General features: G+C 43.1%; 1 protein-coding gene across 8 annotated transcripts in view; it reads left to right on the top strand.

The window, feature by feature from the left end:
- The window catches only part of LOC147018245 (uncharacterized), a 72,651-nt gene that overhangs the window by 18,115 nt on the left and 36,947 nt on the right, over positions 1 to 17,589 (top strand). For 7 of the 8 annotated variants that reach the window (XM_085897768.1, XM_085897766.1, XM_085897765.1 and 4 more), the window contains 4 exons: positions 241 to 810; positions 1,088 to 1,153; positions 16,920 to 17,006; positions 17,128 to 17,303. In XM_085897768.1, coding sequence (XP_085753894.1) covers positions 241 to 810; positions 1,088 to 1,153; positions 16,920 to 17,006; positions 17,128 to 17,303 — 899 coding nt within the window. The remainder of the gene's footprint in view (positions 1 to 240; positions 811 to 1,087; positions 1,154 to 16,919; positions 17,007 to 17,127; positions 17,304 to 17,589) is intronic. The other variant, XM_085897769.1, reaches the window with a different exon arrangement.

Genomic DNA, 17,589 nt, shown 5'->3' with positions numbered 1-17,589 from the left:
TTTGTTTCTAAAACTACCATTCACATTGTTTAATCTTCTCTTTAATTAGTATGTGGCTCAGAAACGTGAATGAAAATGTTTGTCAACACGGCAATGTAAGGAGATCCACCTTGTAGATTTCAAAACAAGTTTTGTTTCTTGATTATGAATTGCTTGGGGGTGAGTTTATGGAAGTTCTACGAATTGAATGCGAATGATTGGTTAAATGTATTTTTTTTTTTCGTTTGTTTACGTCTGCAGCTCCTTCACAAGCGAAAAGCAAACATCCTTTCCATCCGTCAAGATCTTTCCCATCTTCTCCAGCAACTTTGTCTAACCCTGCTATAAAGGATGGTGCTATGCCACACGGCTCCATGAGGACTCGTCAAGCCAATAAAAATGTAGCGGCAAATTCTGCAAGGCCACAATTTGGGCAGAATTCTTCCACAGCAATTTCTCGTCCGACTCGAGGAAACACACCACAGCCTGGAGCAAAGCAGCGGCCTCTTCATCTCCATGAAAAAACGAAGCCCTTACCATATTCACGACGGGATGTAATCAGACCGACATCTTCTACCGACCAGGCAGGTGCAAAGATACCAGCTGAAGTTAAAGATGGACCTTCGTTGGGCCCTCCACGTCTCAAGATTCGACCAGTAAACGTTTCGCACACACCACGTCAGGCAAAGAGAACTGCCATACCGTCTACGTCCCCGTCATCACGACATTCTGTCAACCAAATTCCCCCGTCTCCCAGACAGCGCAGTGCCAGCATCTCATCCGGCACAAGTGGCCAGTCCCTGCCGGCCAGTCTTCCCAGCTCAACTGGTGGTAAGTAACAGTGACGCTGTTTGATTTGCAGACTAAAACATTGTCTGCTTTGTTTCGCACAGAAAGCTTGCGGCCTGTACCAAACAAATGGTTACATTTGGATAAAATCATGAATCTGAACTCCAACCTGGTTAAAGGATCTCATTGCTGGAACGTCACGTACTCATTCATTCATTCCATTCATTCATTCATTTCTTTTGTCAAAAGTCACTTGTACTCAACTATGAAAATTGCTCTTTTGTAGGTATTATTATTATTTACATTTTGATCTTCGCAGCTCCTGGCAAATGTGCACGAAAATCTTGGGACATGAGTACGCGAGTAAGCTTCCAGCCTTGCTTGGGTGAGGATGAATGCTGCTGTAACGCTGTTCTAACTCTGCTTTAACTCTGCTCCAACTCTGCCATAATGCTCTCCCCTGTGGCCTAACACCGATTAACCACTGCATAACCCTTCTCAGGATCATATCATTTATCACTAACCTGCCAACCACCCTGTTCCCTCTTAAGGGGTACCATCCGTTCAAGGATATGATTGCAGGAATTGTGACCTGATCTTCACCTCGCAACAAGTGTAGCAAACGCTGTTATACAATCGGTTCCTTCACAATGACCAAAAATACAAATACTACTTTGGAAGTTATTGGCACAGGCTCTGTACTGTTCAAGCTTTGCTTGTGGTATGGCATTGTGTGAATGTATGCATTCTTTGCGCACCAAAGAACAATTTGTGTTTGGGAGAGTTCATAATCGCCAAGATTGAGAGAATTGCAGAGCGGAGAGAGCAAAAGAACAAACAACTCTAGATTTCCTCGAAAAGACAAACTCGGAAAGTCCTCTTCCTTTTGTGAGGCTTTGTCTTTAAGACAAAATGTCGAGTTGTGTGTGTGTTAATTTAACGACATCACAGATGTTCTAAAAATGGATCGTTATGGGGCCAGAGCAACGGATAGATTTTCAAACAAGCTCACCTCCAAGTAATTCTGTTCTGGGTGTGATCTCTGGTCGGGTTGATTCCAACAAAACTGTCGGCTGGTGGAGTTCCCGCAAAGTTTTGCGAATGAGCACAGCGTTTGAAGGGGTGCGTCAGGCTGGCTGATTGGACTTTTGATACTCCAAACCCTTGAAATGCGATTTATCCGATGTGATCTGCTATTTCAACCTTGACATCCGTGGGGCAACTGAGAAGGATTAAAGATCATGAGTAATCATATTGAGGCAAATTTCTCAACACCATGCTTGCAAACTTTGGACTTTGTCAAGCCTTTTGGCCTTCAAGCCATGGTAGCTTTAAATTATGCAAATTAAAGGGGACAGCTTTGCATTTCCAAAGAATGGAGTGCTCCACAATGAGGAACCCACTTGGCCACATTGTACCAGATGGTTTTGCTCAGCCGACATTGCGTCTTCTCTTCGTTAATTTCATTCTGCTTACCTCCTTCCACCATCGTAAGTCCAAAATTGTAACGTTTCAAGATGACATGAATGTTGGCTCCATGAGCAGTTTACATTTTTGTTGATTTAAGGGAGAATGATACCGTTTCAGTAAAAAAAAAAAACATCTTTTGATAAGTGCTCTGCATCAGACATTGCATGGCTGGCTTACCTTTTCCTGGGACTGCCCCCATTCTTATATGGAGTCTTATCAGTGTTTCTGGGAAGGCCAGAGTTACATTGTCAGGTGCAGGCCACTCCATCCTGAAACTTGTGCCAGACTGTTGGACTGCTGGTATACTGGGCACACAAGCATCTTTGCAGTTTTGTTTGTTTTGCGAGTTGAGCCAAACATTTACAACAATAGCATTTATAAAAGTGTTTCCGATGTAAGAACAAAAGGCATTTTAGCATAATCTTGGTGGGTTGCAGGAGGGGATGGAGAGCAGGAGATGGTGATATAGAAGATGGGGGAGCAGGAAAGGAGCAAAGTGTGTTTTTTTTTTTTCCTTCTTCTTTTGCATTTCCCAGGATGTGCAAGTTAACCCAGTACATGTTTCCAGGGTGCGCAAGATAACCAAGACCCGTGCATGTTTCTGGGATGTGGAAGTTAACCCAATGCATGTTTTCAGGATGTAGAAGTTAACCAGGTGTATGTTCCTGAGACTACATAATGGTTTTGGATTCTGGCATGTGGACGTTAACCCAGGGTGCATGTTTCTGGGATGTGAAAGTTACCTGGTACATGCAGTATTATGGAGATTGCAGTGGCTTTGTGATCTCTCAACAAGAAGTGAAAAATAAAAACCCAGAACGTCAACAAACAGCAAACAGGATGCAGAAGGTCAACAAACAGCAACCCAGCGGGATATGTGCATGTTTCCGGGATGTGGAAGTTAACCCAGTGCATGTTTTTGTGATGTGAAAGTTACCTGTTACCTGGTACATGCAGTGTTACAGAGATTGCAGTGGCTTTGTGATCTCTCAACAATAAGTGAAAAATAAAAACCCAAAAGTTGCACTTTGGTTGAAACCACGATTTTAAAGCTTCATTCCCAGAATATAGTTGGGTGTTAGTCAGTCAGATTATAAACTAAAAGCTTTAAATCGCAAGGCTTTTTGTTTTGGCTTGTATAACTATTCGACTCCACATCACATCAGGTCTACTTTGAACAAATGCATAACCTGACATCATCATTGCTGGCCGATAGGATTTTCCCACTTACAGAAAGGCAACCAGAAGGGAGAACTTTTCATCCAATTTAAATTCCACAACTCGAAAAGTGATCTCCAAAAAAACAAACAGCAACCCATCGGGATGTGTGTTTATGCCAGAGATAAGAGGGTCGTCCCAAAAGGTTTTTTTTTTTTAACCCCCCACCTGCCTTGTATATGTTTCCCCATTGGGAAACCGTATTGCCTCCGTCGCCGAAGGTAGACCGAGGTTATGTTTTCACCCCTGTTTGTGTGTCTCTGTGAGCAAGATATCTAAAAATGTAATTTATGGATTCGGATGAAACTTTGCGGACAGGTTGGGTTTGTGATGACAAATTGATTTGATTTTGGTGAAGAACAAATCCGGATCTGGACTGTTAGTGGGATACATAACATAAACTGTTTAGCATGGTTCATGTCTCTATATCCTCTTCAATGTACTTCGTCCAGCAGTTAAGCAAGCATTTTTATCTCTGCACAGAAACCTTTTCTTCTGAAGTCTCCTTAATGCAGTGGACTTGACTGTGTTAACCTCTTTAGTGGATGCAGAAGGTCTTCTGAGCTTGGTAGATTTATTTTCACTGTTCCAAAGATATCTTGGTGGGTTTGATATGCATTTTATTCTCCACCACCATGAGTCGTCTGGATCACATCACGTGTATGCTAACATGAATTTTGATGTCTTCATGACTGAACCTTCTGCAACCAGTCCAGATGGCATCAGCTCACGTGTCCTAAAAACCTGCTCTGCTGCTCTTGCGCTCTCTCTCTCTCTCTCTCTCTCTCTCTCTCTCTCTCTCTCTCTCTCTCTCTCTCTCTGTCTCTGTCTCTGTCTCTGTCTCTGTCTCTGTCTCTGTCTCTGTCTCTGTCTCTGTCTCTGTCTCTGTCTCTGTCTCTGTCTCTGTCTCTCTCTGTGTGTTCTATTCACCCTCTCATTTGCTCAAGGTCATCTGCTTTGAAATCAGAAAACATTACCGCTCTGCATAAAAAAGAGCAAAAACAGATCCCTGCAACTACAGTCCAATCAGCCTTCTCCCAATCATCAGCAAGGTCATGGAATCCATCATCGCTTCAGACATTAAATCCTTCCACTTCTCCATGGCTTGATTTCCGATCATCAATTTGGATTCAGACCAGGTCACTCTACCCTGCATACGCTGCTTCTGCTCTCCCAACAATGCATGGAGGTACTCGATGCCGAACATGAAATCAGAGCCATCTTCCAAGACATGGCCTGTTTTCGATACGGTCTGGCACCCTGCCCTGCTCACGAAACTCTCTTCCTATGGTATCCAAAGTCATCTCCACTCATGGCTCGCAGACTTCCTCTCCTGTCGCAGCCAACATGTGGCCCTAAATGGAGTTCTCCCATCACCTCTTCCTGTCCAGGCTAGAGTTCCTCAAGGTAGTGTTCTGGGCGCAGTTCTTTTTTTTGGTTTTCATCAATGATCTCTCTCACTCTCTGGAAAATCCTCCATACCTCTTTGCTGATGACTCCACCCTCTGCCGTACCATCTGTCATCCCTCAAACCGGCAAGCAGCAGCTTCTTCACTCTCTGCAGATCTGGATAAAATCACAAACTGGTCCGACATGTGGAACATGTCCTTCAACCCTGACAAATCTCACACTCTCACAATCTCTCTCCGAAAGGACCATCTGGAAAAAATCCCCATCCACTTTCTCAACAATTCTCTTGAAGAACTACTTTCATGAGCTTCTAGGTCTCACTATCTACCATGATCTTTCCTGGGAAAGCCACAATTCAAAGCTGGCCTCCAATGCCAGTCACCGACTGGGCATCCTCCTTTGTGTAAAGTCCTTCCTTGGCACACCTGAGTTCCTGACCACATACAAAGTTTTCGTCTGCAGCCTGATGGAGTACAGCTCTCCCCTCTGGGCTGGTGCTCCTGCCTCTCACCTTTCTTGGCTTCACGCTGTGGAAACCAAGGCATTTAGGATCATTGGTATCTCCTGCATTGAAACTATATTTGGATCTCCCTCTTTCTCACCACAGGCAGGTCGTTGGTCTTTCTGTCTTCTACCGTCTCCTCTCCAGCCTTGCCCCACCTGCTCTGTCTGAGATATGTTCCCCCCATATTTCCGCAGGGTGCTCGAGGTCCGCCAGCAACCCCCTTCTCGTAAAACTACCAAAATAAAGAATCACTGCTCACCTTCACTCTTTCAATTCCTATTTTTTTCCCCACCTTTGGAACAAACTCCCACACTCTTTTCAATCCCACTCTTCCCTCTAGGTCTTCAAAACAGCTGTTCACCACCATCTCTTCTGGTGGTTAGTGGGATACATAACGTAAACCCCCATCCAAAACCACGATCTTTTCTACCCCCGCTAATCCACCCAAAACCCACCTCCTTCAAATTCCCTGCTTTCCTTCCTGAAAGTCCCTGTCATATAAGGACCTTAAAGTCCCTGGAGTGTCCATCTTGTTTACCCTGTGTACCCCACCCCATCCCTCTCCCTTCCACAGATCTCCTCATGTCTCTGTTCCACACTTTTTTCTTCCCCTCTCCCACCCCTCTTGTCTCCTGTTCCCCTTGTTATACGTTCTGTGTGTTCGCTCTCACACGAGCTTCGACAGTGTGTACAAAAAATTTTAAAAATCAGAAAAATACCCATCCGCCACCCCCACGTCCTTAGTTGATCCCATTATTCTGATTTCTGAAGCAAAATCAATTGTGTGAGAAATTCGATATTTAGCAGAGATATCATTTGGACCTTTTACTTTAAGGAAGTCACAAGTGGACTGAGAAGTTTTGGGATGACCCTAGTAGGTGTGAAAGCAATCCTGCACGAGTGTACTACTGGATGAACGGGGAGCCATTTTAATTTTATTTATAATTTCCTTTCCAGTTCGTTTGTAAACATTATAAGAACTTGTGTAAGGGCTTTGTGTTGATTGGATCTTCTAGAGAAGATGACCAGTTGTGGGAAAGCTGTATTTTGGGGGGAGTTTCCTGCGTTTGTGCAGTGTGGTGGAAGGATTTGGGTTTGTTTTGCTATTCATTGTTCGAGCAGCGACTGTGGGCAGGTGTGGTTAGATCCGAGTTCTCTTGGCCCAATGGAATGTACGCAGACCAATTTTAGTTATTTCAGGGCTATGCGAGTGAGTGAGGTGCCTCGTTTGCACGTCTTAACCCTAGCAATTCCCAAGTTGTATTACACGTTCTCACTGCTAAGCGTAAACCAAGATTTTCTAACCATAACACCAATTACTTGAGTTTGGTGCAACCATACGGCTGTTCAGGAACCAATAATATGAAATGGACTGCGTTCATGCCTTCATTTCTTCCAATCTTACTTTTGTTGACAGCAACCAGAAACCAATTTTATTTTTTCAATTTTGTTGTTCTGAAGATGGTTGGGGCACGATGAGGTGGGAGTTTAGATACGTATGATGAAGTGAAGGTTCTGAGGCATGAGTTTCCAGGTTTCTCAAGCTGGTGTAAAATTTCAGCTTGTACGGACAAGTTACGTTTGAACTCCATCGGGTGTAGGGGTCACATGCCTACTGTGCCAGGAATGTGGTACGCGGGCGCTTGTATAACATTTTCTCCAAGTTTGTTTTTTATATTTATAACTTTGCACTCATATTGATTGTGCTCGATCTTTGTGTCTGCCGGTGGGCATGAGTTTTGATCTGGGTTCATTGGTTGGACAGTGTATTGGCTATTTCCAGCTGATAGAAACTGCAGTGATCTTCTTGTGGAGCTTGTCTTAATGGTTTTGGTCGAGGTAAGCTCACCCCTTAAATGCTTATTGTGGCTGGTCGAGTAGTCAGTGATCTCTTCTTCTCAGGACGAGCCCAGTTTACTCATTGGATTTACCAGGACTATGGAAGAGAATTGATTATAAGACATCGGTGTGTGTCTGTGTTCGGTTTTTGGTCTTTATTTCACTCGGTGTTTTTACAATCAAAATATTTGGACCTCCTAAAGCTCAGGTAGGCGCCCTGTAGCCAAAGATGGCCCGTTCACATATGTCCTGCGAACACGTTGACGTGTGAATTTGTTTATAATGTTGGACCTACACTCTAAGATAGCAAGCCATGTAACCTGGTATCAAGTGATATCCAAGAAGACCAGACCACTTGCTAACCACAATCCAGGGAGGAATTTGTAATTGGTTCAGGGTGCTGGCAATAACTCGCCTGCTCTTCATGAAAGACACTGTGGGATATTTAACGTCCAGCAACTAATGGTGGCAGACAGGAGACAGGACACCTGGCTAATGTCCATCCAATAGACGGTGCATTTCTTGTTGGAGTATCTTTTGCATCATGGGATGGCAGCTCTATTGCCAATCTCACCACAGCATTTAGGGTTCAAATCTACATTGATTTAAAATTTCATCCTGACATCATGCAGGTGCGTGTTTCAGTCGGCTTGACCACTTGTCTTTTGAAAATCCTTTACAACTCGCATCGTGGTCATGAAGGCTATTTTGGTTGGTAAGTTAACCTTGGAAAATGGAAGTGAAGTCATCTGCAGTAGGCTTTAGAAGTTAAGTGAAAATATCGTTGTGCACCTCTGGGCAGAAGTTGGCAATCCCTTCACGGTGGAACTTGAATGTGAGCTCAGGTGGTGGATCAAATTTCTGGGAAACCTGTTTTCTTAATACTCCAAATTATGGTTTAATTTGGAGCTTGATTACACCAATGAATTGAATGAATAACACCACTTTCATCATAAACAAATAATTCATTAAAGGCATACAAGAACAAGATGATACATTATAAATAAGCAACAATGATCACGAACAATAATGCTTTGGACCAACAGCGAAAGCTAAATAACAAAGGAAGGGAGTAAAATCAAATGGGGATGCAATGATCCTCCCTCTGCCATGACATCCCTCATCCTTCAGATAAGCAGGCAACAGCCTCTTCCCTCTCTTCAGACCTTGATATAATCACAAGCTGGTCAAACACTTGGAATATGTCTTTCAATCCTGTCAAATCTCACACTCTCATTCAATTGCTCCAAAATGACTGGCTGGCAAACCCTGCCATCTACTTTCTTAACAACCCTCTTGAAGAAGTTCTGTCACTCAAACATTTGGGTCTCACTATCAGCCATTATTTTTTAGATCCTCGTGGAGGATCTCTAAGTCTTACTCATGTTGTTCTTCATCTTCTTCTTGTGGGCTTTTTTGTTTCACAACCTACAGTTTTCATCGAAACTTCCTGAAACTTGGCTTATATATGTAAAAATACCCTGCGCAGACAGTAACCATCTCCGATTTTGAAAATACCTTCTAGAAAAAAAGTTATGACGTCAAAATATCTCAGCTAATGGAAGTCGTCTAAAAATTATCTCCGAAACTAGGCAAGATTTTTGAATTCTGTTTGCGGGACTCGAACAGGGCATTAGCAGAGATGAATTACCGCACATATGATACATCACTATGACATCATATCAATTTTTATGACGTCATTCCTATTTTTTTACATTTTTTGTTTCACAACCCAGAGTTTTCATCGGATCTTCGTGAAACTCGCCATGCATATGCAGAAAGCCAACGCGCAGGCAGTAACCATCTCCGATTTTGGAAATTCTTCCGAGAAAAAAAGTTGACGTCATAATATCGCCGCTAATGGAAATCGCCTATACCATTATCTCCGAAACTAGGCAAGCTGTTTTTGTTTGCGGGAATCAAGCCGGGCATTAGCACAGATAATTTATCACAAACCTGATACATCACGATGACGTCTTCGTTTTTATGACGTCATCATTAAGAGGACGAGGATCTTAGCTCATTTGAGCTTGTTCTTCTAAGTTGGGCAAACCACGCTTCTAAGTTGGTCTCTAAAGCCAGTCGCTGACTGAGCATCCTCTGTCGTGCAATGTCTTTCCTTGGCACTACTGAACTCCTATTTATCTACAAGGACGTCATCCGTAGCCTGATGGAGTACTGCTCTCTCCCTCACCTCTGGGTTGGTGCCCCTGCTTCACACCTTGCAAATCTTAACGCCATGGAAACCAAGGCCTTCAAGATTATCGGAATATCCCGGGACGAAGCTTAGTCTTTGGGCCTACAATTTCCACATTGCAGACAGGTCGGTGGTCTCTGTCATTTACCACTTTCTTTCTAGTCTTGCACCCCCTGCCTTCTCCCTATTTTGTCCCTCCACTCCCCCCCTCCAGGATTCTGCAAAAGGCACACATGATCTGCCAGAAACCCCCTTCTGGTGAAACTCCCAAAATCCAGATCCAGAATCACTGTTCATCTCCACTCATTTGTTCCTCTTTTCTCTCACCTGTGGCACCTACTAGTAGTGGACAAAAAATGGAAACGCCATTGTAAAGTCACTTAATGGGGCGTTGGGCTACCACATGTGGCCAGTACGTCCTGTATGCGCTGTGGCATAGAGTTCACCAGCGTCTGTAATTTTGCAGGAGGGATGCGGCACCATTCTTCCATGAGAAAGTCATCAACTCGCACATATTTGATGGAGGTGGAAAACGCTGTCTCAGGCGTCGTTCCAGAATATCCCATAAATGCTTGATTCCATTCAGATCTTGTGTTTGAAAAGGCCATGACATATGGATAACATCAGTGTCATGCTCATCAAACCATTGGGCGACCACACGTGCTCTGTGGATGGGGACATTGTCATCCAGGAAAACACCCCTCCCCACAAGAAAGAAATGCTGCAAGATGGGGTGAATATGATCACTCAGGACCATTAAGTAGCGATTTGCATTGACCTTGTCTTCTAAAGGAATGACTGTACTCAAACCATGCCAAAAAATGTGCTCACAACATTACAGAACCACCAGAACCTTTCACCAAACCAAGCACTCAGGGTTGTAGAGTCCTTTAGGTTGGTGCCATACCTGCACTTGTCTATTTGTGAAGGATGATTCATCTGACCATAATCACATTTCTCCACTGCTTGGTAGTCCATTGCCTGTGCTCTTTGCACCAATTAACTCGCAAACGTGCATTGCCAGGTGTGTGCGGTTTGTGCACTGCATCCCCACTATGGTATCCCGCTCTGTGGAGTTCTCGGCGGACCGTTTTTGATGAAACTGGCCACTCGCTCCCCAAGTAGAAATTTGCAGTCAATTGATCTGCAATTGCTCGCCTGCTTTCCCTTGCACTTCAAATTCATTCACGGCTATCACAATCCTGGAGTATGTGCTTCTGCCCACTGTCGCCCTTTGCTGATGATATCTTTCCCTCGGCGTTCCATGCCGACATCACCTGAGACACCATTGCTCGTGAACCATCATCAAATTGAGTTGTCTTTGTCACTGAAACTCCTGCTAAAAGTGCCCCAACAATTACTCCTCTTTAAAAGTCATTGAGATCTCCTCTTGCAACCATGCGAGCCATAATTTAGGCAACCAAGTCTGTGCAGCATTTTTATACATGACCCTTAGCATACTGGGATGTTATTTGCTTAATTAACACATGGCCACACTTGTGTGTTGCTTTCAATATACTTGGTGTTCCTTGTTTACCCAGGTATTTCCATTTTTTTTGTCCACTACCTATACTTCCGCAGTCTCTTCAATCTCATTCTCCCATCCAGGGCTTCAAGACAGCTGTTCACCACCACCTCAGACCACCCCCCATATAAAACCATGATCTTTTATACCCCCATTAATCCTCCCCCAAGCCAACCCCTTTCCAAATTTCCAGTTTTTCCTTTCTGAGCGTTTGCGACTGCATCCATCTCGTCAACCCCATGTATTTTGCTGTAGCCCTTACTCTCCCCCACATCCTTTATTACCTCCGGCACTGAATGTGAAGGAGGTTATGTTTTCACCCCTTTTTGTCTGTTTGTTTGTTTGTTTGTGTGCAGATATCTCAAAAAGTTGTGGACAGATTCGGGCGAAACTTGGTGGACACGTTGAGTGTGTGGCAAGGATTAATTGATTTGATTTTGGTGAAGATCTGAATCCGAATCTGGATACGAGAATTATATAATTTTAAAGTGATTCTTCACCATTGAGAGATTGGGCCAAAAACGATATATGGCATGATATTTCAAAAATGTATTGGGCCTGATATGTTCCACTGGATCAGGCATTGTGTGGTGGAGGTATGCGCTCCATCGAGTGCCCTTCTTGTTTTTCCAAGTGTCTGTCTGTTTTGTCCCTCGTCACTACTGTTGGTGTGCCCCCCCCCCTCTTTCTAATGTTGCTGTTGTTCTGCTATGTCCTGATCCATTATATGTTCTAGCTCCTCCACGAGCCAGAACTTTCTTTCCAAAAAAAAGATATGGAGATCTGTGTGTGCTCTGGCTTTCAAAAGGAACTCACACTTCCAACACTTCCAAAACATCAAACTCACACTTCCAACCAATCTCACACATCAAACTCACTCATACAACCAATCTCACCCATCAACTTCACTCATCCAACCAACCAAAGTCACCCATCAAACTCGCTCATCCAAACAAACTCTTCCTACTACAGGTACTACTACTGATTGTGTCAAAACTCACCTGGCAACCACTGACCAAACGAAGCATGTAGCGCCGAATCGTGCCGAATCATTCCGGGGGGAAAAAAATAATTAAAATAAAATTTTGAGAAGAGCATCATGGGAATCATGTGTAATTTCAGTCGATTTTTTTTTTTTACTAGAAACTAGTTTTATAACTACTAAAGTTAGTATATATAAGCTTGTACGAAATCACACGTCACGTGATTCCCATAATCAAAACTTACAAAATGGCGGCCATCTCAACGAAGGTTGAATTCTGTGCTAAAATCACCCAAAATTCGTCTAAAACTGGTAAAAAAAAACAAAAACACTAAAACATGGATTAGCCACAGTGGCTAATGGGTGGTTTAAAATATTTTCCACAGGTAAGGGGTTTTCGCCCTGTGGTGACGTGGCGAGTGGCAGCGCACACCCAGGGAGATGCTGAGAGTGGGAGGGGAAGCGAGAGCCGGGAAAGGCACATTGGGGGAGAGATGACTGAACAGCCAACTTCATGTAGAACGAACTGCTCTGGCGAATAACAAGACTTTGGAGCAGAAAAATATCTCTCGGGGGCATAGGCAGTGCACAAGGCGAGGCAGTTGATGAGCCCTGAGGGCATTCAAAGCACAATTTCAGTAAGGTCTCGTAGATATAGAAGTGACAGCATTGAGGGTGACCATGCCAGATGTGATATTATCAGTCTTTTCATATACTGTATTTGCCTATATAAATGTAATATTTACAGTGCCTTCAGAAAGTAGTCACACCCCACGACTTTTGGCACATTTTGTTGTAACAGCCTGAATTTAATGGATGAAATTGAATTTTTTTTTGGTCACCGATCTGCACAAAATAACCCTCAATGACAAAGTGAAAACATGTTTTCTAGAAATGTTTACAAATTATTTGAAATGAAAAGCTGAAATGTCTTGCGTCAATAAGTATTCAACCCCCTGAGCCAATACTTTGAAGAAGCACCTTTGGCAGTGATTTCAGCTTCGATTCTTCTTGGGTATGTCTGTATCAGCTTTGCACATCTGTATTTGGGGATTTTCTCCAAATCTTCCTTGCAAGTTTGCTCAAGCTCTGCCAAGTTGAACAGGGAGCGTCAGTGAACAGCAATGTTCAAGTATTTCCACAGATTCTCAATGGGATTCAAGTCGGGGCTTTGCTTGGGCCACTCAAGGACTTTCATGTTCTTGTTCCGAAGCCATTCCAGTGTTGCTTTGGCTGTATGCTTGGGTCATTGTCTTGTTGGAACGTAAATCTTGTCCTTCAGGCAGGTTCTCCAATTTCAGCCAAGGAACTCTGTAGTTCTGTCAGAATGGTCATTGGGTTCTTGGTTACCTCCCTGACCAAGGTCATTCTTGCCCAGTTGCTCAATTTGGTTAGACACCAGCTCTAGGAAGAGTCTGGATCATTCTATATTCTTTCCATTTCCTAATGATGGAGCTCATTGTGCTCTTGGGAACTTTCAACACTCTAGACATTGTTTCATTCCCTTCCCCAGATCTACACCTCCTCACAATTCTATCTCAGGGTCCTACGGACAGTTCCTTGGACTTCATGGTCGAATTTCTGCTTTGACATGCACTGTCAACTGTGGGACCTAAAGCCTGTATCTCACTGGGTTGCGACAAAATGCGAAGGGGATTCTCCAAAATGTCTGGAAACGTTCGCGGTGGTTCTCAATTTCCTCGCGTGAGTCGCAGGACGTCGCTCTGGTGTCGCTTGAATTTTGAACATGTTCAAAAAATTCGTGCGACAAATTTTCTCTCAAAATAGTCAGTCGTCGTGGTTGTCTCGAACTGGTCTCAAACCCTTCTCAATTTAGTTTCCATGAGTCAGAAGATGCGACAAATGTGAGACAACTTTGTGAGGGATTGGCGACCTATGAAACTAAATTGTGACTGATTGGAGAAAAAAGTGATAATCTGTCCTGGGACCCCTGATAGTGCGACAAAACTGCGTGGCCACCTGTTTATTTTTTTGATACTGTATGAAAACTTGTATGTGTTTGTAACTTGACAGTGTATCTATCATTGTTTTCACTTGAAAATTTTCATTTGATACTTACATATTTTCATGTGACAATTTCATTTATTATAGTCTTTTGCTCCAATTGTTGTTCTGTTATTTCAAAAGAAATTAATCAGAAATTTGCACAATGTTTTGTCTACTCAATTTAAGATATACGAAGAAATCCACATGTTATCCATGCAATGTAATGTAGATAGATTCACAATATTTCAATCCAGATATGACTAAAAAAAAAAACAAACAAACTCATAGTCCAAATTGTAAAACCAGCATTGTCTGTCCTCTTTCTCTCCTGTTATGAGTAAAAGCACTACTACTACTACTACTACTACGACTATAACAGCCTCTCATACATGCCATACTTGTGTCTCATCAAGAGCCATTCTCTCACCCAAACACTCTTCTTTCTTCTTTCTATTCTGGCCCTCCTTTCTCTGGCTTTGGACTTGGCCTTCTTGACTGCAGCAGCAGCAAGGAGACATGCTGCAGCCTTCAGCATGTCAGCCTGGTCCTCATCCAGGTTGAGGTCCTCATCCAGCAGGTTCTGCACTTCTTCACTGCGGTCCATCTCGCTTGACGTCAGATGACAATATGATTGCTGGAAGAGAGAGGCCTCGTGTATGTGTATGTGTGTGTGTATATATATATGTATATATATGTATATATATGTATATATATGTATATGTATATATATGTATATATATATATATGTATATATATATATATATATATATATATATATATATATATATGTATATATATATATATATATATATATATATATATATATATATATATATATATATATTCGTGCGACTGTTGCACGACATTTGCGCGATGGTCGCACAACCGTCGTGTGACCGTCGCGCGACAGTTGCATGTGCCAAAAAATTCTCAGTTTTATCACCTGAACGTCACGCGAATGTCGTGCGACATGTATGCGAACTCCAGGCGAAGTTCATCCCAAATTTCGCCGGGAGTTCATGGAACATTCGTGCGATATTCATGAGACATTCACAAATGTGATTTAGTATAAATTCAGTGTGATTCCAAGTGAAAATTATCGCTGTTTTATCGCAATTTGGTGTCTCCAACTAGTCGCGAGCTGTCGCATCCCAGTGAGATACAGGCTTTAGAGAAATGTGTGTTTCCTGATAAATAATGTCCAATAAATTTAATTGGCCACAGGTGGACTCCAATCAAGTTGTAGAGACATCTCAAGGATGATCAAAGAAAATTGGATGCACCTGAGCTCAATTTGGAGTGTCATAGCAAAGGAGTTGAATACTTATTGACGCAAGAGATTTCAGCTTTTCATTTTTCATTAATTCATAAAAATTTCTGGACATGTTTTCACTTTGTCCTTTATGGGGTATTTTATGGAGATCACTGACAAAAAATTTACACTTCTTCGCTCTCTGCAGATCTTGATAAAATCACAAACTCGTCCAACACGTGGAATATGTCTTTCAATCCTGACAAATCTCACACTCTCACTATGTCTCTCTGAAAGGACCGTTTAGACTCCCCCCCCATCTACTTTTTCAACCATCCTCTTGAAGAAGTCCTTTCATTCAAGCTTCTGAGTCTCACTATCTGCCATGATCTTTCCTGGGAAAGCCACATTTCCAACCTCGCCTCCAAAGCCAGTCGCCAACTGGGAATCCTCCATCGTGCAAAGTCCTTCCTCGGCACAACTGAGCTCCTGACCACATACAAAGCTTTTGTCCACAGCCTGATGAAGTAATGCTCTCCCCTTTGGGCTGGTGCTCCTGCCTCTCACCTTTCTCGGCTTCACGCTGTGGAAACCAAGTCATTTTGGATCATTGGTATCTCCTGCGGTGAGGCTGAGTCTTTGGGCTTCTCACTCTCTCACTGCAGGCAGGTCGGTGGTCTTTCTGTCTTCCACTGCCTCCTCTTTGGTCTCGCCCCCTTCCCCCCCCCACCGCCCACCGCTCTGTCTGCTATATGTCTCCCCCATATTTCCGCAGGGCGCTCAAGATCCGCCAGCAACCCCCTTCTGGTAAAACTACCCAAATCACGAAATACTGCTCACCTTCACTCTTTCATTCCTCTTTTTCCCCACCTTTGGAGTAAACTCCCTCACTCTCCTCAATCCCATTCTTCCCTCCAGGCCTTCAAAACAGCTGTTCATCACCACCTCTTATCTTCCCCCATCCAAAACCACGATCTTTTCTATCCCCGCTAACCCACCCCAACCCCACCTCCTTCAAATTCCCTGCTATCCTTCCTGAAAGTCCCTGTAATGTCCATCTTGTATACCACGTGTACCTCGCCCCATCCCTCTCCTTCCACAGATCTCCCAATGTCTCTGTTCCCCACTGTTTTGTCTTCCCCTCTCCTGCCCATCTTGTCTCCTGCCCCCCTTGTTGTGTGTTGTGTGTTCGCTCTCATACGAGCCTCGACAAGGTATACAAAAAATAAAAACCTTACTCCATTTTAATATTCAGGCTTTAACATGACCTGTGACAAGAGTCTATGGGTGTGAATACTTTCTGAAGGCACTGTACATCCTTTATGGATTTATCATCATGAAAATAATGCCAACATCATTTAACTATATACATGTATGGAAATCACCATTTTAAAAACAATATCCTTTGTTTCTTGGTTTTATTAAGTGCAAACGAGTTGTTGTCTGGAACTGTAAATGCCCATAGTTTTGATCATGTAAATGGACTACCTCAATCTCATTTCTTCCCCACGTCAAGCATGCTTTTCCCATTGTCAACAATCGATTACTACCACGTTCCTCTCATTCCCATCCTGCCTTGTACACTAGACTGGTCTCAGTGGTGTGTCTGACAACAACACGCTTCTTTCAATCATACTCAGTATTTCGTTCATTGGTCGTTCGCATGCATGCCAATACCAGAAACGAATTTATTTTCTTTCTGGAGTTCTTGTGTTGACAGATTTTTCTGTGGCTATACCCTTTCAGTTAGAGTTGCAGCTGAGAGCAGGAGGTTGGGAGCAAAGCATGGAGGAACAGCACGTGATTTTTCAGGAGGACAGCCAGCCAAAGCAGGTACGGCTAAGGTTCAGAGAGGAGGAATCTGTAATATGAAACAACTTTTGGCCTAAAATATAGATATTCAAAGAAATAGCTGAAATGCCCGATGAGTATATGGATTTGTTTTTCCCTCTAGGTACTGTGATGGTACGTCCCACATCGTCGACCTTGCTCAGACATCCGCACAATGACCTGATCAAGGTGGATCACATGACCAATACACCTAGACTGGTTGAATGGACTGTGGCAAGTCCCAACACACTCCTTGCACTGGACACCCTGTGTGTTGTACTGCAGTATTTCCATTCTCAGGTATATAGTTAGCCACAAAAATAATTTAGCTTATCTTTGTTTATGTTCCACAATTAAACCAAATTGTTTATATTAGGGGGAAAAAAGTTTATTTATTTATGTATGGACAACTCGGCCGGAACTTGGGCTGGTCTGTTCAGCGAGACGTTTAAAGGCTTATCTTAAGATGAAGTGACTGCAGGTTTGGATCTCTCGCCTCACATTGGCATTGTGATGCATGTAATAATTGTACAAATGTTAAAAATAAACATCACACATATAGGAGAGTAGAAGAAGATTGATGACG

This window comes from Eptatretus burgeri, chromosome 10, assembly GCF_056783735.1.
Source record: "Eptatretus burgeri isolate ZD-2024b chromosome 10, Ebu_testis_v1, whole genome shotgun sequence".
Lineage (NCBI taxonomy): Eukaryota > Metazoa > Chordata > Myxini > Myxiniformes > Myxinidae > Eptatretus > Eptatretus burgeri.
The sequence above is the reverse complement of the archived record's forward strand: the minus strand, read 5'-3'. Positions and strand labels throughout refer to the sequence as shown.